This window comes from Meleagris gallopavo, chromosome 10 (genome assembly GCF_905368555.1).
Source record: "Meleagris gallopavo chromosome 10, MGAL_WU_HG_1.1, whole genome shotgun sequence".
NCBI classification, from domain to species: Eukaryota; Metazoa; Chordata; class Aves; order Galliformes; family Phasianidae; genus Meleagris; species Meleagris gallopavo.
Window position 1 is genome coordinate 9,529,576 of NC_139413.1, and position 16,459 is coordinate 9,546,034.

Below are 16,459 nucleotides of genomic sequence, written 5' to 3' on the forward strand. Positions count from 1 at the left end.
ATTGTTTTGAATCCACTATAACATGGAGAACTCTGGGAACTCAGTTCTATTATTCAGTTGTTGTGTATGTTCTAACAAAATGCATATGAAGAGCGCGCTTGAACACTGGAAATATTTTTGCTTACAAATACTGTATTTGGTTTAGTACTGTATTGTATAGTGGATTTTAACAATCTGCAGTGACATTTTTATGGAGGACATATAAGAGGACAATGAAGAAAGCAGCCTTTGAATTCAGTACAGAAATCAGGGTGGCTTGAGGATATTAAATTTCTGGTAGATAAAAGGAGGGGTACTTTTTCACATGTCATTTTCATCCCCTTCTGTGAATATATATTCATAATGTCTTCAGTGTGTGACTGTTAAACTTTCAAACCTGGATTTTATCTTAAGAAGAAATTTTATGTACATGCAGAACAACTTTTTCAGCTTTTTCATATTAACATAATCTTATTAAGCTGATTCTTTTTAAAAATCAAAAGTTCTTTTTAAGTTCTCTGTATTGCTTTCTGTATAGAACTGGAAAGTAACTGTATTTAGTCTAATTATATATCTAGTAGCTTATAATTTTTGTTGACATGAAAAAGTGGTTTCTATTCACAAAATATTTCTAAGCAGAATTGTGTATGTGCTTCTGAGAGTGCAGGGAATGTTTATGGCTGAATTAGAACCAGAAGAAGGTCACAGCACAGTGGAAGTGCTGACTTAGAAAAGAAACAATTGCATCCGCAAATTCTGTTAAGTATTTGTGATTAAAGAGCTGATGTACAAGTTGCTGGTTGTTGTGCTTTATGCTTAGCATTTTTGTTTTCCTTCCCCTAGTTTCTTTGCTTGAAGAACATAAGGACTTTTCTTTCGGCATGTTGTGAAATATTTGGGATGAAGAAAAGTGAACTTTTTGAAGCATTCGATTTATTTGATGTGAGAGACTTTGGAAAGGTAAGGATCTTTTAGCAATTATACCCTGACTAAAACTCATGTTCTGCGGCTTAAGGATAAGTCTTTGTAGGTGTGGTGTAGAAGTTGTAACCGTGGATGGGCAGCCATTAAAAAGAAAGAAAGAAAGAAAAAATAAAGAAAAAAAAAAAAAGGGGGGGAAGATTAGGAAAACAGATAAAATAAGTTGAAATTGTAAGTTCTAACAAATAGTGGAGGAAATTTCTGGTAGGAAAACTTTGAAGATGTGAAAGGGGAAGAGTTAAGTTAAAAACCATATTGAAAGATGATGAGTTAAAATGTACAAGAAACTTACAAAAGTGGCAAAATATGGGTAACTACTGTGTGGTGAAAGCACTTTTGACTTAAACAAACAAAATCAACAGAAACAACAAACAAAACCAAATCCAACAGCAGTTTGCAATCAGAAGCTCTGGGTGTTTTCATTGTAAGCCCACGTGGTGCCCAACATGTTTCTTCCTTTTTAACTGCTTGAAATTCATTCACATATCTTCCTGTGTTAATTTTATTTATTGACAATTAGTTTTTCAAGGTGCTGGTTTTTTTTAAACCCATTGTAAAACAGCTACATTGGGTTAATGTGACTATTCTAATTTGCACAGCCTGAAATACATCTTTAAATCTATCACTAGTTATTCTAAATATAAAAGTTTTTTCCATATATTGTTCAGCCTCCCACGTATCTGTTTGATCCGTCATTGCCAGCATACGTTTTGTTCAACTTCGGTTTCTGCTTTTGAGTCATAGGGTATCATTACCCTATTTCCACAGAAAATGATGTAGCAGTAAAAATAGCTGTTTGTTCACATTTTTTTTTTTTTCAAACATTATTTCTTTTTTGAAGAGTCCATACTTTCATTAACTAGTTCTTATGTAAGTAGACATGGAGGTAAAGATAATGTAAGAGTGCAATCGTAATTCAGGTTTTCAAACACACAGTCACTCTGCAAGGCTTCAGTTAAGACTATTAACCAAAATATCAAACTATTTTTTACTGAATCTTCTGTCAGGTTTTTAAGTACTTTGTTTAGTAATAGTAAAAAAGAGAGAGAAATACGGTAATTGCACTTGTTTCTTAGTGATGATGGGTGTCTTTTGTCCTCTTAAATCGTATTTAAGAGGAAGCATTTGTTAAAGTGAAGTCTTTACAAATTTAGAGAATATTTCTTAAAGATTTAAATTCCTCTGCTTCTTGCACAATCAAAAGGAAAATTAGTTGCTGGTTTCTTTTTTTTTTTCGTATTTGTACACTATCAATGTCTTTTTTATTAAGGTATTTAGGCAATCAGCTATCCTTAATATTTACTTCAAATCTGATACATAACTTCTAATTAATTGTTGAGATGTTTCATATTTCCCACCACATGAACATAACCAGTCTGTTTTTAAAAACAGCCTGATTCTGAAGAAATACTTTGTGATGTAAATTACTATTACTGTATAATTGCATACAAGTAACCAAATTCTGAATTAAGGCTGAATTTAGCCCAGCACAAATGTTTCTGACACTGTATTTTTAACTGAGTTTATTTTGAAACTTACTTTTATGTGAGTAGAATGATTGGTTTAAAAGCACCAGCAAAAGATCAAAACCCATCAGTCGTCCATTCAATATATTTACTGTTTTATTTATTTTCCCAGAGCAAAATTAGGTCCAGTAAAAACAGTAAAATTAACTTGAGGCTTTTATGTTGATGCTGCCACTCAATCACACAATAGGCTTTGTATTCCTGGTACTGTTCAGTGGCTGTTGTCACCTTTCTTGGAATGCTATCAGGTGAAAATGCCGTGACAAATTTGAAAGAAACCAGTGTGTGGGAATCTTTAATGAGATTACATGTGCAATAACAACTGCTTGGAGGGGTGGAGATGATAATTTTGGCAAATCCAAGCAATCCTCCAAAAGCTGTTTGGGGCACACTTCTGGTTGCAAAATGGCACTGTCGTTATGCTGTTGCTCTTGGATACTTGTATGAATGCTTGCCATGCAATTGGAGGTTGTGAGGTGTTACACTTAGGTATGCTGGTCTTTAGTTCTACTAGCCTCTGCAAAAGAGCATGTAGGCAGCTTCCTGCCAATTACACTAAAATGTGTAGTTAGTATTATGCTCAGTTATTTCTATGGTTTAACAGTGTCTAGTTTGCACGATTAGCTTGAGAATGTTTGTGAGGTGGCATGGGGTTTCATATGATAAAGTACGTGTTACATTGGAAATTCTGACTATTATTGCCACTGATGGGAATAAGGAAACTTTTTTGTTTTTCTGCCCAGTTTTCCTTCTTATCTTTTACATTAATTATTATTTCTCTGTATAAGCACTCAAACGTAAAATCTCCAGCCTTCCTGAATTGAAGTTACAGACATACAAAAGGCAAAAAAAGCAGCACCCTACATTTTTCATCTCCTGCAGCCAAGTCATATTGTAGTTTCTGAAGATAGTTCTTCAAACTTCTCTCCCTCATTATGTGCAAAATATGAATGATTATGAGCACAGATTATGACATAATATGGTTTAGAAATCCTCTCAGACACGTTTTCAGATTGTTGACTGAATGGGTGATGGGATGTGTACGTGCAATTTCCACAGCCTGTGAAACATTTGAATATCCTGTAAGACAGACTGTAGTTGAGTTGTCAGAAACTGGCAAGTAATTACCAGTGCTGAGATGTAAATGACCTGTTGCTGAGGTGACCCTTTAAGCCTTACATACCTGATACTTATGAGAAAAAAATAATTCAGCAATTAATTTAAAAAAAAAGAAAAACAACTGAATTTGTCATCTTATGATAAGATATTCTACTTCGACAGATTTCAGACATTACTTAAGTACAGTAATGAAGACTACAGGAAAAATGTGTCAACTGTAAATGAATGATATGCTTTCAAGGAAGTAAGCTGGAATGGAAAAAAAAGATATGATAGATCTTGTGATTACTATCTCTTTTTGAAAAAAAAATGTATATGTGTATACATACACATGCTTTTTGGAGCTAAGCCTTGTGTCGTGGTAGTAGTAGCTGTATGTTGTCTGTATAGAGACACATACCATTTATCAACCTTAGGAAATACTGGTTCTAAAATATTTGATGATAATGGTGAAACTTGCATTTAATAGCTAGTGGTAAATAAGCTAAGGCTTTCACGTGTTGCATCAAAACATACGGTAATGGGTCTTGAACTTTGTGCTCCACTTTGGAGAGACTCTCTGATCTCTGTGATTAAAGAAGGGTGTTTGCAGTTATTTTTATGGAAAGTAGGGCGGAAGATGAAACAGCAGCACTTAGAAAGCAGGTAACCCCATGAGTATGTCATCAATGCATAAGTGCTGTATGACTGTTGATATCAGCTGCTACACAATGAGGGTTTTCTTCTGTTTCAAACCTAAAAGCACAGATTTTTTAATTTTTAGACTGACTATAAAAGATATGGGATATGTTACACAGAAACAGGAAGGTTCTCAAACCGTTCATTCTAGCTGTAAAACCCCCATTTTTTTTCCTGCGTTCTGTAGTACTCGCTCATCCCCACTCAGTCACCTTTCCTTCAGTAAACTTTATGGTTGCCTTGTTCAGTTCCTGACAGAGCATGAAATACCCTCCCACGCGTGTGGGGTGCCAGACTGTGTTTTCATTGCAAATTCCATGCTGGAGAGTCATTTTTCACTAGCACAACGTTGTCAGGTTCTTCCTTTATACCTGTGTGCCAGAATCAACAAATAGTGTTGATGCTTGTTCTGTCAGTTCTGGGCTCTGCATGCTCCTCCCGCAGTGCCTGTGGTGTTGAGTATGCCAGAACAAATTGCTGTTATCCCCGTTCTCTGAAGAAGTTTCAAACTCCTGTGTGCAGAAATGGGAATTGGGATTAGATCCAGCTCCTGTTGATGTCAACAGGCACTCACTGGCCTCAGGAGAAGTATCAGAGGACTTGTGGAGAAAATGCTGTCCAGATATTGTCAGGAGAAGAGCTTTGTTTACTGTGCTTTTAAATATTGCCAGCAGTGACTGAGCGCAGTGTTTGTTATGACTCAACTCATCTAATATGAACATGTTTTTATTCTTTTACTCTGGCAGTAAGGAATAAATAGATTTATTTTCAAAATAGGTTAAATAATAGTGGGACCTTGCAGTAGGTGCCTAGAAATAATCTATAATATTATGATTTAAGCAAAAAAAACCCAAACCAAACAAACAAACAAAAAAAACCCACCAAGGTGACCAGATACAACTACTACTAATCAAATAAATACCTAATCTTTGAAAAACACTTTTAAAAAGCGTTTAGGATAGTATCTGGTGTAGCCAGCTCTTCAGTGATGCTTAAAAAGCTTGTTAATGTAAAACCGAGAAACTGCTGTGAAATTGTGGAATGCAAATGCTAAGGTCATGCAATTTGTGATTATTTCAGTTGCTCTGTTAGCGCAAAGGAAATCCAGGCTATGATGAAGCAGAAAGTCATGCTGAAGTTGAGGACCCTGGTATGTTAGTATTCCCTCAGGTTTAGCAGATTCCAGGAAGATCAGGCAGATGTGCATGAGTTGTGCACAACAAAATCAACACAACAAAGAGCAATAGTTGTTATGACAACTTACATACCTTTCCAGGAAGAGAGAGGAGGAAAAATACTTAGGAAATCTTCAATGAACAGAAATATTTGAGATTAACTCCATTTGTTTCACATTTCATTAACCCTAATAGTCATGATAAAACTGCAAAATATTAGGGAGTATGACGCCGTATTTTTGTAAAGATAATAAAACCTACAATAGGGATTGAGAAATGAGCTGATGAAAATGAGATGATCACTCCAAACCTGAGCTTAGTATCTTCACTCTCTGAGTTCTCAATTGATGAATTAAAAAAAAAAAAAAAAAAAAGTTCAGTGTTTGCTCAATAAACCAACTCTACAATTGTTACGTTCTAATGCTGTCAAGTGCTCAGGTGACATGAACTGATTTGGAATGAATGGTACTTGATGAAGTTCTTCAAGGCATACTTGTGAAGTGAGAGAATGAAGAAAGAATAAGGCATTGTCAGGTTTCAGCTTTCTTCTTCACAGAAATGGTCAAAATGAGTAAGAAAATACTATCTCCTTCACAAAACTAATGAAATGTTTGGTGTATATAGAAAACCCTATTTGTTAGATGCTGTTCTTGTTCGTATAGATTTACGTAAAGGTCAAGCACCGAATAGCCTCTCATAGTAAAAATAAATAAATAAAATAAGGACTGATAGCTCCAAAGAACCTAAGTCATGCTTTTGGATAAAGTAATGAGAGGATGGAAACAGTGGGATGAAAGATGTTACTAGTCATCAACCACCTTTCTGAAAATATCTTGAATATTTTTAGAAACATGTGACCATGGTTTGTGATACCATTGCAAACACTAGATAAATTCAGCGTATGTGTCAGTAATAATTTCTGTTGTATGAGCTCTTTAGTGATGACCAATACTACTTGCTAGACATGAAACTTCAATGAATCTAGAACTATCAGCATAAGCTTATAGCTTCTACATTGGCTTATACACCTGAGTCTGTATATTTCAGGATTATGCTCTTGCATGTTCTTGTAACAGAATAAAAGTGGACAACAGCCTCACTGATCTTTCCAAATTAGTCTTCATTAATTACTTAAAAATCTGTCATAACTTTTTCAAGCTACAGCATTTGCTTCCAGCTGATAAAAATGGTAATGATAATCTTTATTTTTGACCACATAATAAAGCATTAAACATACCACAAGTATTTGATCACTAATAAAAAAAATATCTCATTTAGAAAGCACTTGAGATTTTTTTTTGGGACTATCTGGAGGCATTATGACTTCTTATATGAAGTAGACTTCACTTAGATTTCTCAGCAAACATGAGCAGGCTTGGGAAAGTCAAGATTAACAAGGAACTACTAACATGAAAGAATGAAACTGGGCACATTTCATTGAACTGTAGAATCATTAAGGTTGGAAAAGAACTTTAAGATCATCAAGTCCAACTGCCAACCTATTCCTGCCATACCACTGAAACATGTTCCTAAGTGCCATATCTCCACTGTTTTTGATCACCTCCTAGGGATGGTTCTCTATTGCCATAATCATCTTACCAAAATGTTACTTGAAACCCAAATGTTGTGTAATGTTATTCACATATCCTGTAGACACAGATTCCTTTTATAGAATTCTGGTAGCACCTGCTCCTCTAGGGCAGAAAAAGTATTGGAGAAAGAAAAGAGGACAGCTGGAGCTTCGGTAGGCTTAACAGTGTTCAAAATTTTTATGTCATCTCAGACATTTGTACATAGAAATGCTTTTGAACCTTAATTTTAAATGAAGAATTCTCTGTGGAACTTGCAAAACAAGCTTTTCAGTAACTACAAGTGGATGATGAAATGGACAACTAAACCATGCACCTTATGAATTTATCACTGTTGTTCACACAAACACAACTAAAAACCATAGATAAAAGCAGAAGGTGAGTGACTTTTCTAGTTTAAATCCAAATGGACTTGAAAGCATTTTTCTTTTATTTTCTCTGATAGAGGCATTGTTCATCCTCTAAAATGATGGGAAACACTTTGTTTTGCTTTTTCCTCCTTCTGCAAAGCATCAAGTAACCAGGCTTCTTAAGGGAAAAAGCGTAGCAGTCTGTAAGTACAGCAGAGCAGATGGAGAAGTGGAGAAGTTGAATAACTGCCTGTATAAGCTGTTCTGTGCTATATCGTATTTGTACTTTTCATTTCTAAGAGAATCCCTCTCCTGTTTTGACCTAGATTCTCCTACTTGATGCCTGGGCTCTCTACTTGTTCCTCTTGCTGCTCTGGGATTTTGAAATTTAAAGGACATGAAGATAAAATTATGTCTCTAGAAACAGATAAAATAGGGTTATTGCAGTTACCTGGGACTGCTGATCACTATGATATTTCCAGTTAACCCATGAAATGGGCTTGATATTAGTCTACAGAATCTGTTGCATGTTCAGATTTCAGATTCAGAACGGAAGATGAAATAGCCACTGAACATTAAAAAACGTGGACCATATCTTCACATCACTGTGTTTCTACTTTCATCATCAGAGGTACAAATTTTAAATATTCAGGTTAGAGCCTGAAGTACTGCACAGTTTCAGACCTAAACGATTTGCCATTTTTACTCAATGACCCTCTGCCTCTTCTGAGCAGGGAATGTTTGCTTTCAGCTGATATGTGTCATGTCTACTTCTAAGTATTATTTCCAAGTTGAAATACCATTACTATGTAATGAAGGAAAAAGTTTGATGTCTTCATTTTTTAAAACTTTAATACCCTATTCATTCTGTTTGTATTTTGGAAGTGATGAAAGGGAGAGGGAACTTGATATCACTATATGTTCTAGGCTCTGGGGAAGTCTGTCTGTTGCATATCAGTATTTTATTTCCCTATCCAGAGAGTAGGTAAATCCAGTAGGTCATTTTTTCAAGTTTTCTAATTAATTCCCTACAACCTCTCTAAGGAAGACTTGTTCAGACCCATAGAGCTGTGAATTTTAAGACTTTCAGTGAAGTAATATTAACGTTCATGGTAACCATTAATGTTTTACCATTAAAAGTTATTTCTATCAAAACTGGGTGTTTTCCTATTTTAATTTCACTTAACTCATGACAGTCTACTGGACTTTACATTGACTTTAGGGCTTGTTTTCTGGGTAGGTTTTTTTTTTTTTAAGGTACTCTCAGCTTGAGGTCTAAATCTGTGTTCACTTATAAGCTTATTTTTTTGTAACAATATGTTCTGACATAGTTTTCTGCTCAACTTTTTTAGATTATAAGATAAGACTTGTACATCAAATTCAGGCTTTGTTTTGTCTCAGAGTTTGCATTAATATTTCTAGGGGGAGAACTTTAAGTGGTTTGTACTATACTTTCTGTCTGCTTGTAATAGTCATATTAAAATCAATGTTTAATTGAACCATGAGGACTGAAGTAGAGTCTATTTACACACTTGGCTGCTCTTGTAGCTTGCACTCTTATTGAAGAAGCAAGCTGCTATTAGTATTAGATCATGGTTAAAGATGAAGTGACAGAACAATTTTGGTTATGGTATCTGAATATTTACAGGTCAAGGATGATCTGTGGGTCTGCCTGCTGTATTCAAGCAATAGAATGTCTCCTGGTTATTAGTTATTAGGGAACAGCAGGCTATACAAAGTGCTTCAGTGTTGATGCAGTCTTTACATGCTGATCAAACATGTTATCTGTTGTTCTTGTTGAAAAGCATGCGTTCCACTACATTCCTTTTGATTTAAGGAATGTCTATCCATCGTTTGTTTGCTTATGCTATGTTTACTGTAATGGTGTTCATTCAGCTCTGTAAGTTATGGGATAGCACTTCTCATGTTTTTTGGGCCCTTATGGTCCCCCTTGGTTTTATTTTTCTTTTCTACCTCTTGTTCTTTTACTACTGTTTTCTAGCTTCAAAACCCTTTTGATGCATTTTGGGTCTATGTGTTTTCTTAAGATTTTAATGAAGGCTATAGAGGATAATCTGAGAAAGTCTTAAATATTTATCTTGAGATGTGTTTTTCAAGATTATATTAAAAATACAGTCTGATGTTTATTCAAAAATAGTAGTAAATTGGACAACTTCTTCAAGATGAGAAGTATAGGATTTATGTAAGAAAAGATTCAGTTTACTGTTGCTTCCTTGAGGAGTTGTAATCACAACTCATTTAGCTTAATTACTAAGATACCTGTAAACTGTTCTTCCTAACGCACAGTTCCCCTGTGCCTAGTCTTTTGTCAGGGAAAGACTGACGTGCAGCACTTTGCATTACCTACAGCACCTTCTTCACTGGTATACCTGTATCTTGATAAAAGTGTAAGGCTGAGGGAAAGAAGCAGAAAAAAAAAATGACATTCAGGAGTAAGCAACTTGAAATAATTATTAGTCCCTATCCTGCTTACCAAAATGTTTTTGCTTTATGCATTAATGATGATGACAGTGTTCCAGTTAACCTGATATGTTTGTCTCTGCTTGGTTTTAAAATAATGAAACGCATGGTCCAGACGGTTCTTGCAGTGCGTTGAAGACAACTTTCTGATGCAGGTGGTGGAGGAACCGACGCGGGGAGGGGTGTTACTGGACCTTATTCTCACCAACAGGGATGGACTTGTTAAGGAACTAAAGGTTGGGGGCAGCTTGGGTTGTAGTGATCATGAGATGATGGAGTTCAAGATCCTGAGTGGAAGAAGCAAAGCAATAAGTAGGATTGCTACCCTGGACTTTAGGAGAGCCAACTTTGATCTCTGCCGGGATCTACTTGGAGCTATCCCATGGGCTCGGGTGTTAGAAGGTAAGGGGGCCTCTGAGAGCTGGTCAGCATTTAAACAGCTCTTCTTCCAAGCTCAGTATCGGTGCATCTCTGTAAGCAAGAAATTGGGAAAAGGTGGCAGGAGACCTGTGTGGATGAGCAAGGAGCTCATGCGCAAGCTCAAAGGAAAGAAGGTCCATGAAATGTGGAAAAAGGGTCTGACCACTTGGGAAGAATATAGGAATGTAGTCAGGGCCTGCAGGGATGCAATGAGGAAGGCTAAAGCCCGCCTGGAATTGAATCTGGCTGAAGTGATAAAGGTTAATAAAAAAGGCTTCTTCAAGTATGTTAACAGCAAAAGGAAAACTAGAGAGAATGTGGGCCATAGTGGTGAGGCCAGTCTCTTTTCAGTGGTACATGGAGACAGGACAAGGGGAAACGGACATAAGCTGCGGCATAGGAAGTTTCACACGAATGTGCGTAAGAACTTCTTCACGGTGAGGGTGACGGAGCACTGGAACAGGCTGCCCAGGGGGGTTGTGGAGTCTCCTTCTCTGGAGATATTCAAGTCTTGCCAGGACGCCTACCTGTGCGACCTGGTGTAGGGAGCCTGCTTTGGCAGGGGGGTTGGTCTCAATGATCTCTAGAGGTCCCTTCCAACCCCTACAATTCTGTGATTCTGTGAAACTGCTGCTTTTCTTTGCTCTATTCCAATATATTAGAAAATAAGTTAGAGAAAATGTAATTAAGTTTGTTTGTTCTCATATTTTTCCTTGGAATAATTTGAAGTAGCTAAATTTTCCTTTTAGTCCAAGAAAAATTTTGGCTGCAGTCTTGATGGCTACCTGGGCGGCTGAAATTGAAGGGTAGAGGGAAACAGTGGCTTCAGCCCTCTGTTGTACTGTGCAGGGTTTCCTGTGCAGAGTTACTCAAGAAAGTGCAACCATTCTCCAGGTATAACTGCAGACCATCGTGGAACCAAATCTGGGAGCTGGTAGTGCGCTGTGAGTAGTATGCTATGTTCTTGGTTTGTGGAAACTCCCTCTTCTGTAGAGTGCAGGGGAGGGGATGAGTGTCTTAGCTCTTTATACAGTTGTTTTTTTTTTTTTTTGCTTCTGCTGTATAAAGCAGAAGTGAAATCTAGTGAGAAGTTCCAAATAGCAGCTTATTTTCAAAAACAGTTGTTATTCTGTATTATAAATTCTGTGTTTGTTCAGTCTTGAGGATGCTGTGCTAGTTTCATTGGTTGTAGTTTCATTTACTGCTTTTTCTGCCCATTTTCAATAGAAAGTGAAACCCATAATGAATGGTTTGCAGCAAGAAACAGCATTTGAGAATTTCGTAATTTGGAAATAGGTATTAAATCAGTGAGAAGTGTTTGCAGTGTGTGCTAGGAGCTCTTAGCCTGCTGGTGGCAGGGTTAGAGAGGTGTTTGGTAATGAAGAATTGTGTTCTGCTGGTTTTCATTCTGACACACACACTGTGGTGAATAAATGTCACTGCAGTGTATGTGAATGTATTTAGGAATTTAAGCTTTTATCTCTTTGGTCATAAAGACTACCTTGCTATGAAAACTTTTGTGTCTTTCTGTGCAAACGTGAGGTTGATTTTGGAAGAGGGCTTTCTTTTTTGGTCAAATCATGTCACAGCAGAAACATACAGCAAACTTGCCAGCTGCTGTATAATTAGGTGTGCATGGCACTATCTTAGTCTGTTTGATTATCAAATCATGATGAGAAGGGAATGTGTAATTCTTGCAGAAGCTGGTAAAGGTTTAAGAAGAAAATGTTTCAAAAGGCTGGTTGATTTTGGAGCAGAGAAAATAACTGATGCAAATAAACTGCTGGGCCATGTGGGTCAGCAAGATGTTTGCTTTGCTCGGACCTAAAGCAAAAGAGGTTCCTAAAGCATGAGTGGAAGGAAGAGGTAGAAGGAAAGTCATCTGATGTTAGCCCCTGGACAGCTGAAGGTGCTCAGGAATAGCCTGGAGCTTGTGGAAGCAGGCTCCTTCCCACAACTTCTCCTTGTTCAGCACCTGCTCAAAAAGCAATCCTTTTGCTACCCTCGTCTGCTCTGCATCCAGAACCTCAGCCCTGGGGCTACCAGCACCTGCCTAGGTGGAAGGCTTGGCGAGGGGACAGGGACGTGTTGTTTGGTGAGGCATCACTCATGGTGCTTTGGGACTGTGAGGATTGTTTCCATTGACACCAGAGGTTTATCTGTCAGGCTGGGTGATCTGGAGCTGCAATGCCTTGTGCCATGGCATGGTGCTGCTTTGAGACATAGTCGTTTGGGTCTTTAATGTTGGTAACCACATCTTCTGTGAGTACCATAGTTATAAATAAAAACATCAAGAGTTGGAAAGGGGGAACCTATGGAGGCGAGTAGAAGAATGAAAGGGAGTTTTTGGTGCTAGGACAGGCAGATGAAGGTGATAGCACCTTGGTGCTGAGAAAAAGTTCTTGGTTCCTATGCCAAAACTGTGGCTGTGTTTTCAGATAGAAATGATTAAATAAAGTACTTTATATTCCAACATAAATGATGAGATTTGTTTGGACTAGTTATATTGAGCAGATTTCTAAAATGAAACACTACTGATTGAAAAATGAGGATTTAATTTCTGAAATAACCATTCAGTAATGAAATCAGTGCAAAAATATTATGATGAGTATATTTGTTGGTTAATTTCAACCTGTTTACAGTTACAAATTGTGGTAGCTGTTAACTGGAAAGAACAGTACAGAAGAAATTGTAATATTGTTAATGGAAATGAAATTAAATGGTGACACTTCAGTTCTCGCTAACCTCTGCAAGTGAATCAAATCCTGTATTTCACCTCATTGTTTACAGTTTGCTAGCATATGTCTTTAAACCTTTCTTTAGAGAGTCTTTGATATGAAGTAGCAACATGGGCACGTTGTACAGAGTGCTGTGATGCTGAGGTTGCTGACAAATGTGTATCTGAGTTTTTGAAAGGTGCTATTCCAAGTATATTTCATATGCAACTTTTAACTTCAAAATGAAGTGAAAAAAATTCCTGATTTAAACTGAGTTACTTATGGGTCTCAATGTATCTGAAAGTGATATTTAACTGAAAGCTATTTTCTTCAGTGAACATGTAAGGGACACTGGGCAGAATTACGCAGCATAGCTGGTTGAGGGCTAGCTCTCATAAATATATTTAATTCTCCAAAATTCTACTTCATGGTTAATTTAAAATGCTGAAAGGTTCAAAGTGCTTTTAAATTAGAACTGATTTGAGCCAAAATGCATCAGTGACATTGTGGAAGTACATGATGTTTTTTTCCTGCAGTAGCTAATTGATGCTGAGAGTTTCATTGTACTTCATAATTGAGTTTTTACCAAAATATGTAAATGACATTTAAGAGAGGATTTACTGCCCATGCCTTTGGGGGAATAGAGCAAAAAATGGAATGTAGGTTGCTGCTGAGGAATGGGGGCTTTTCCACAGCTTCCTATTCAGCCTTCTCAGGGGCAAGCTGTTGTCCAAAACTCAGTGTGGTTTCAAGTGCTGAGCAGAGATTCCGCTGATTTCCCCATGACTCAGTAACACATTCTGTAGCTCTTTCTTTTCTGATGCTAGACAAACAGAGAGTAGTATCTTCCTGTAGCTGATATTTAGTACTTACATGTAATATTGCAATTTGCAGTACCCACTGTGTTCAGCTGTGCTTGCCAACACGACATGTGCCGTAAAATGTTGAGCTGAGATTTTATGGAAGATGCACACTGGTATATATTGAGCTGATGCTTAAAGCTGTGTTGTAAGGAGGGTCATTCCCTCCAGATGTTGGACAGGAGTGTGAAATGCCTGCTCCCTGGTGTGCCTGGCAGGGAATGGGGTCTTGGCATGCAGGGAGTGCAGGGCTTGGGCTGGGAGGCTGTGTGAGGGATCCCTGCTGGAGAAAGCAGAGAGAAAAGCACAACTGCTTTCTCCAGGACTGAATTTCTATACTTCCCTAGTCTTTTCTCACCCTATGTATCACTTGACTTTGTTCCTTTGTGGACCAAACAAATTCAACTCAGCCAATAGAAGTTTGGGGTATGTGCCAACTATAAACATCACTGTTCTTTGTTCTTTGTGCCTCAGCAGCTGGGAAGGTATTTCTTCTGAGGGTGCCTTGAGGTGCAGCGTGATCATTTCCCCTGTGGCTGATGTACTGTGTGCACCTTTGATGTTGCTCTGAGGCTAGGTAAAGCTACTGGGAGGAGACATAGCCAACACCTCACACAGCATGACACTTGAAGGTTAGTTGAGTAAATCATGGCATTAGGGAAAGGTATAATGCCAATAAATATCTTATCCATAAGTTTTTCTTTAAACTTCCTTTCTTGGACAAGTAATAAGAAATTTTATAGCTGTTGGGACCAAATGGCCAGTCTCTAAAAGAAATAGCTGTGCATGTTCCTCTTGAGAGCACTTTACTACATTTAATATATTTGACTGGTGTGGCTTCTCATATTTTAAATAATCACTTGGTCACCACAAGTTTATTCTATCAGTCCAGTGTACACAAATATCTTTTGAGACTAAAGCACTTGCCCTCTCTTAAAACTTGTTCTGGTATACTGAAGATTGTTGAGTGAGATGATTCTGAGTTTATTGTTAGTGTGTTTTGATTTTTATTTTTTGGGGAAGAGCTCCAATAGAATTCTTGAGCTACCTGAAAAAAGCTTAGGCAGCTTGAGCACCCAACTCAGTGGATGGACACAGATGCTCCTTTTTATCTGTGGGAAAACAACTAGTCTCAGAGACAAGCTTCATTACAAGTCTGGAAGGATTATTTGGTAAAGCTGAAAATTCTTAAACCACTTCATTAGTAATGTTGTCATACCATTTTCAAAGTGTTGATGTCTCTGTTTATACGTATGCTAACTTGGAGGCTCTAAACAGACTGCATGAGAAATGCTTTTTTTTCTTCTCAATTGTGTATTTTCTGGCAGAAAATGTTTTAAGCATGATAATACCAAAAACCAGATTTCACTGGCCCAGTTGGTATAAACCTGCTTTCAGCTAATTAGGTTAAATGTATTATACTTGTATTAGTATTGTGTTAGTATTTCATTAATATTTGGAATGAATGCATGTTAAGCCAATAATGAGTGTTGTGCTCTGAACTGCTCTTCCTTGGATGTTGTTTTGTCTTCTGATAGTTTAGAGTTGCTTCATTTTTGTGACAGTGAAATTCAGGTACTTTTTGTCTTTGGTGTAACTCAAGTATTCCAGACTTCATTTCCCTCCCTGCCCCCCAAGCATCAGATAAAAGACAAGATGTTAGAGATCGCCATGATATTTGGGATTAGATAATATCACCCAAAACTCAGTGAAAGACCTCAAATTCAAAACACAAAGTATGCATTTTGATGAGATAAATATTGCAAAATATTTCACATTTACATTTTTTTTTTCTAAATGGGGATTTGCCACCCACATGTGGGTGGCATAAATTGAGAATCTGTAGAAGCCACAACCTGACTGATTTTAATGTATACAAAGGCAAGATTTATTAATTAGATTAGCCAGCAGTTCATCAGTGCAAGCATACTGATGCTGGTGCCAAGTTAGTGGGAGTGCATGAGAACCTTTCTATTCAAATCGCAGAACAACTGTAGATTTCTTTATGCCTGTTTCAGCTGTGCAAGTGTTTCTTTGTTCAGTCAGAATAGTCCACCTATGCCTGTAGTAGTTTCTTACATGCTAGGAAAAGGTGCTACTTGAAAACTTCACATGAGCAAAGCAATAATTGTGCCTTCCCATCCCCACTGTGGGATTGGTTCAGAAGTATGGGACGTGAACAGGAGAATCTGTTTTGATACTCTCCTGTTCAAAGCTTTGCAGTAGGTTTGTTAGGATGAGTTGGTTTTTAAGTCCTACAAGCTGCTTTACCTTTTCATGCTGAAGTCAGAAGGGGAAGAGATGAGGGATAAGATTCAGGAGGAGGGCAGTGGAGTACAGAAAGCCTTTGCTGAGAACTCAGCGCTGAGACCTGCAAAGCCATTCATTTCCTTCCTCCATGCCTGGCTTTTTGTGCTGTCTGTGCTTGCTCCAGGCTTATCCATAATGAGCTCAACCTGCATCCCTGTTTCTACTTTATACTCTCATCACATAATTTTTAAATTTGTTTTCCCTTTATAGTTACTGTTAGCTCTTCATCACTGCCATGTCTCCTTTACCGCCTTCATGCTTAGCTCCTCTCATC

General features: G+C 37.5%; 1 protein-coding gene across 4 annotated transcripts in view; it reads left to right on the forward strand.

Moving 5' to 3' along the window:
• VAV3 (vav guanine nucleotide exchange factor 3) overlaps nucleotides 1-16,459 on the forward strand; it is a 155,161-nt gene that overhangs the window by 27,447 nt on the left and 111,255 nt on the right. For 3 of the 4 annotated variants that reach the window (XM_085231229.1, XM_085231226.1, XM_085231227.1), the window contains exon 2: nucleotides 823-939. The exons of the other annotated variant lie outside the window; for it this stretch is intronic. In XM_085231229.1, coding sequence (XP_085087355.1) covers nucleotides 823-939 — 117 coding nt within the window. The remainder of the gene's footprint in view (nucleotides 1-822; nucleotides 940-16,459) is intronic. 4 annotated transcript variants of the gene reach the window in all.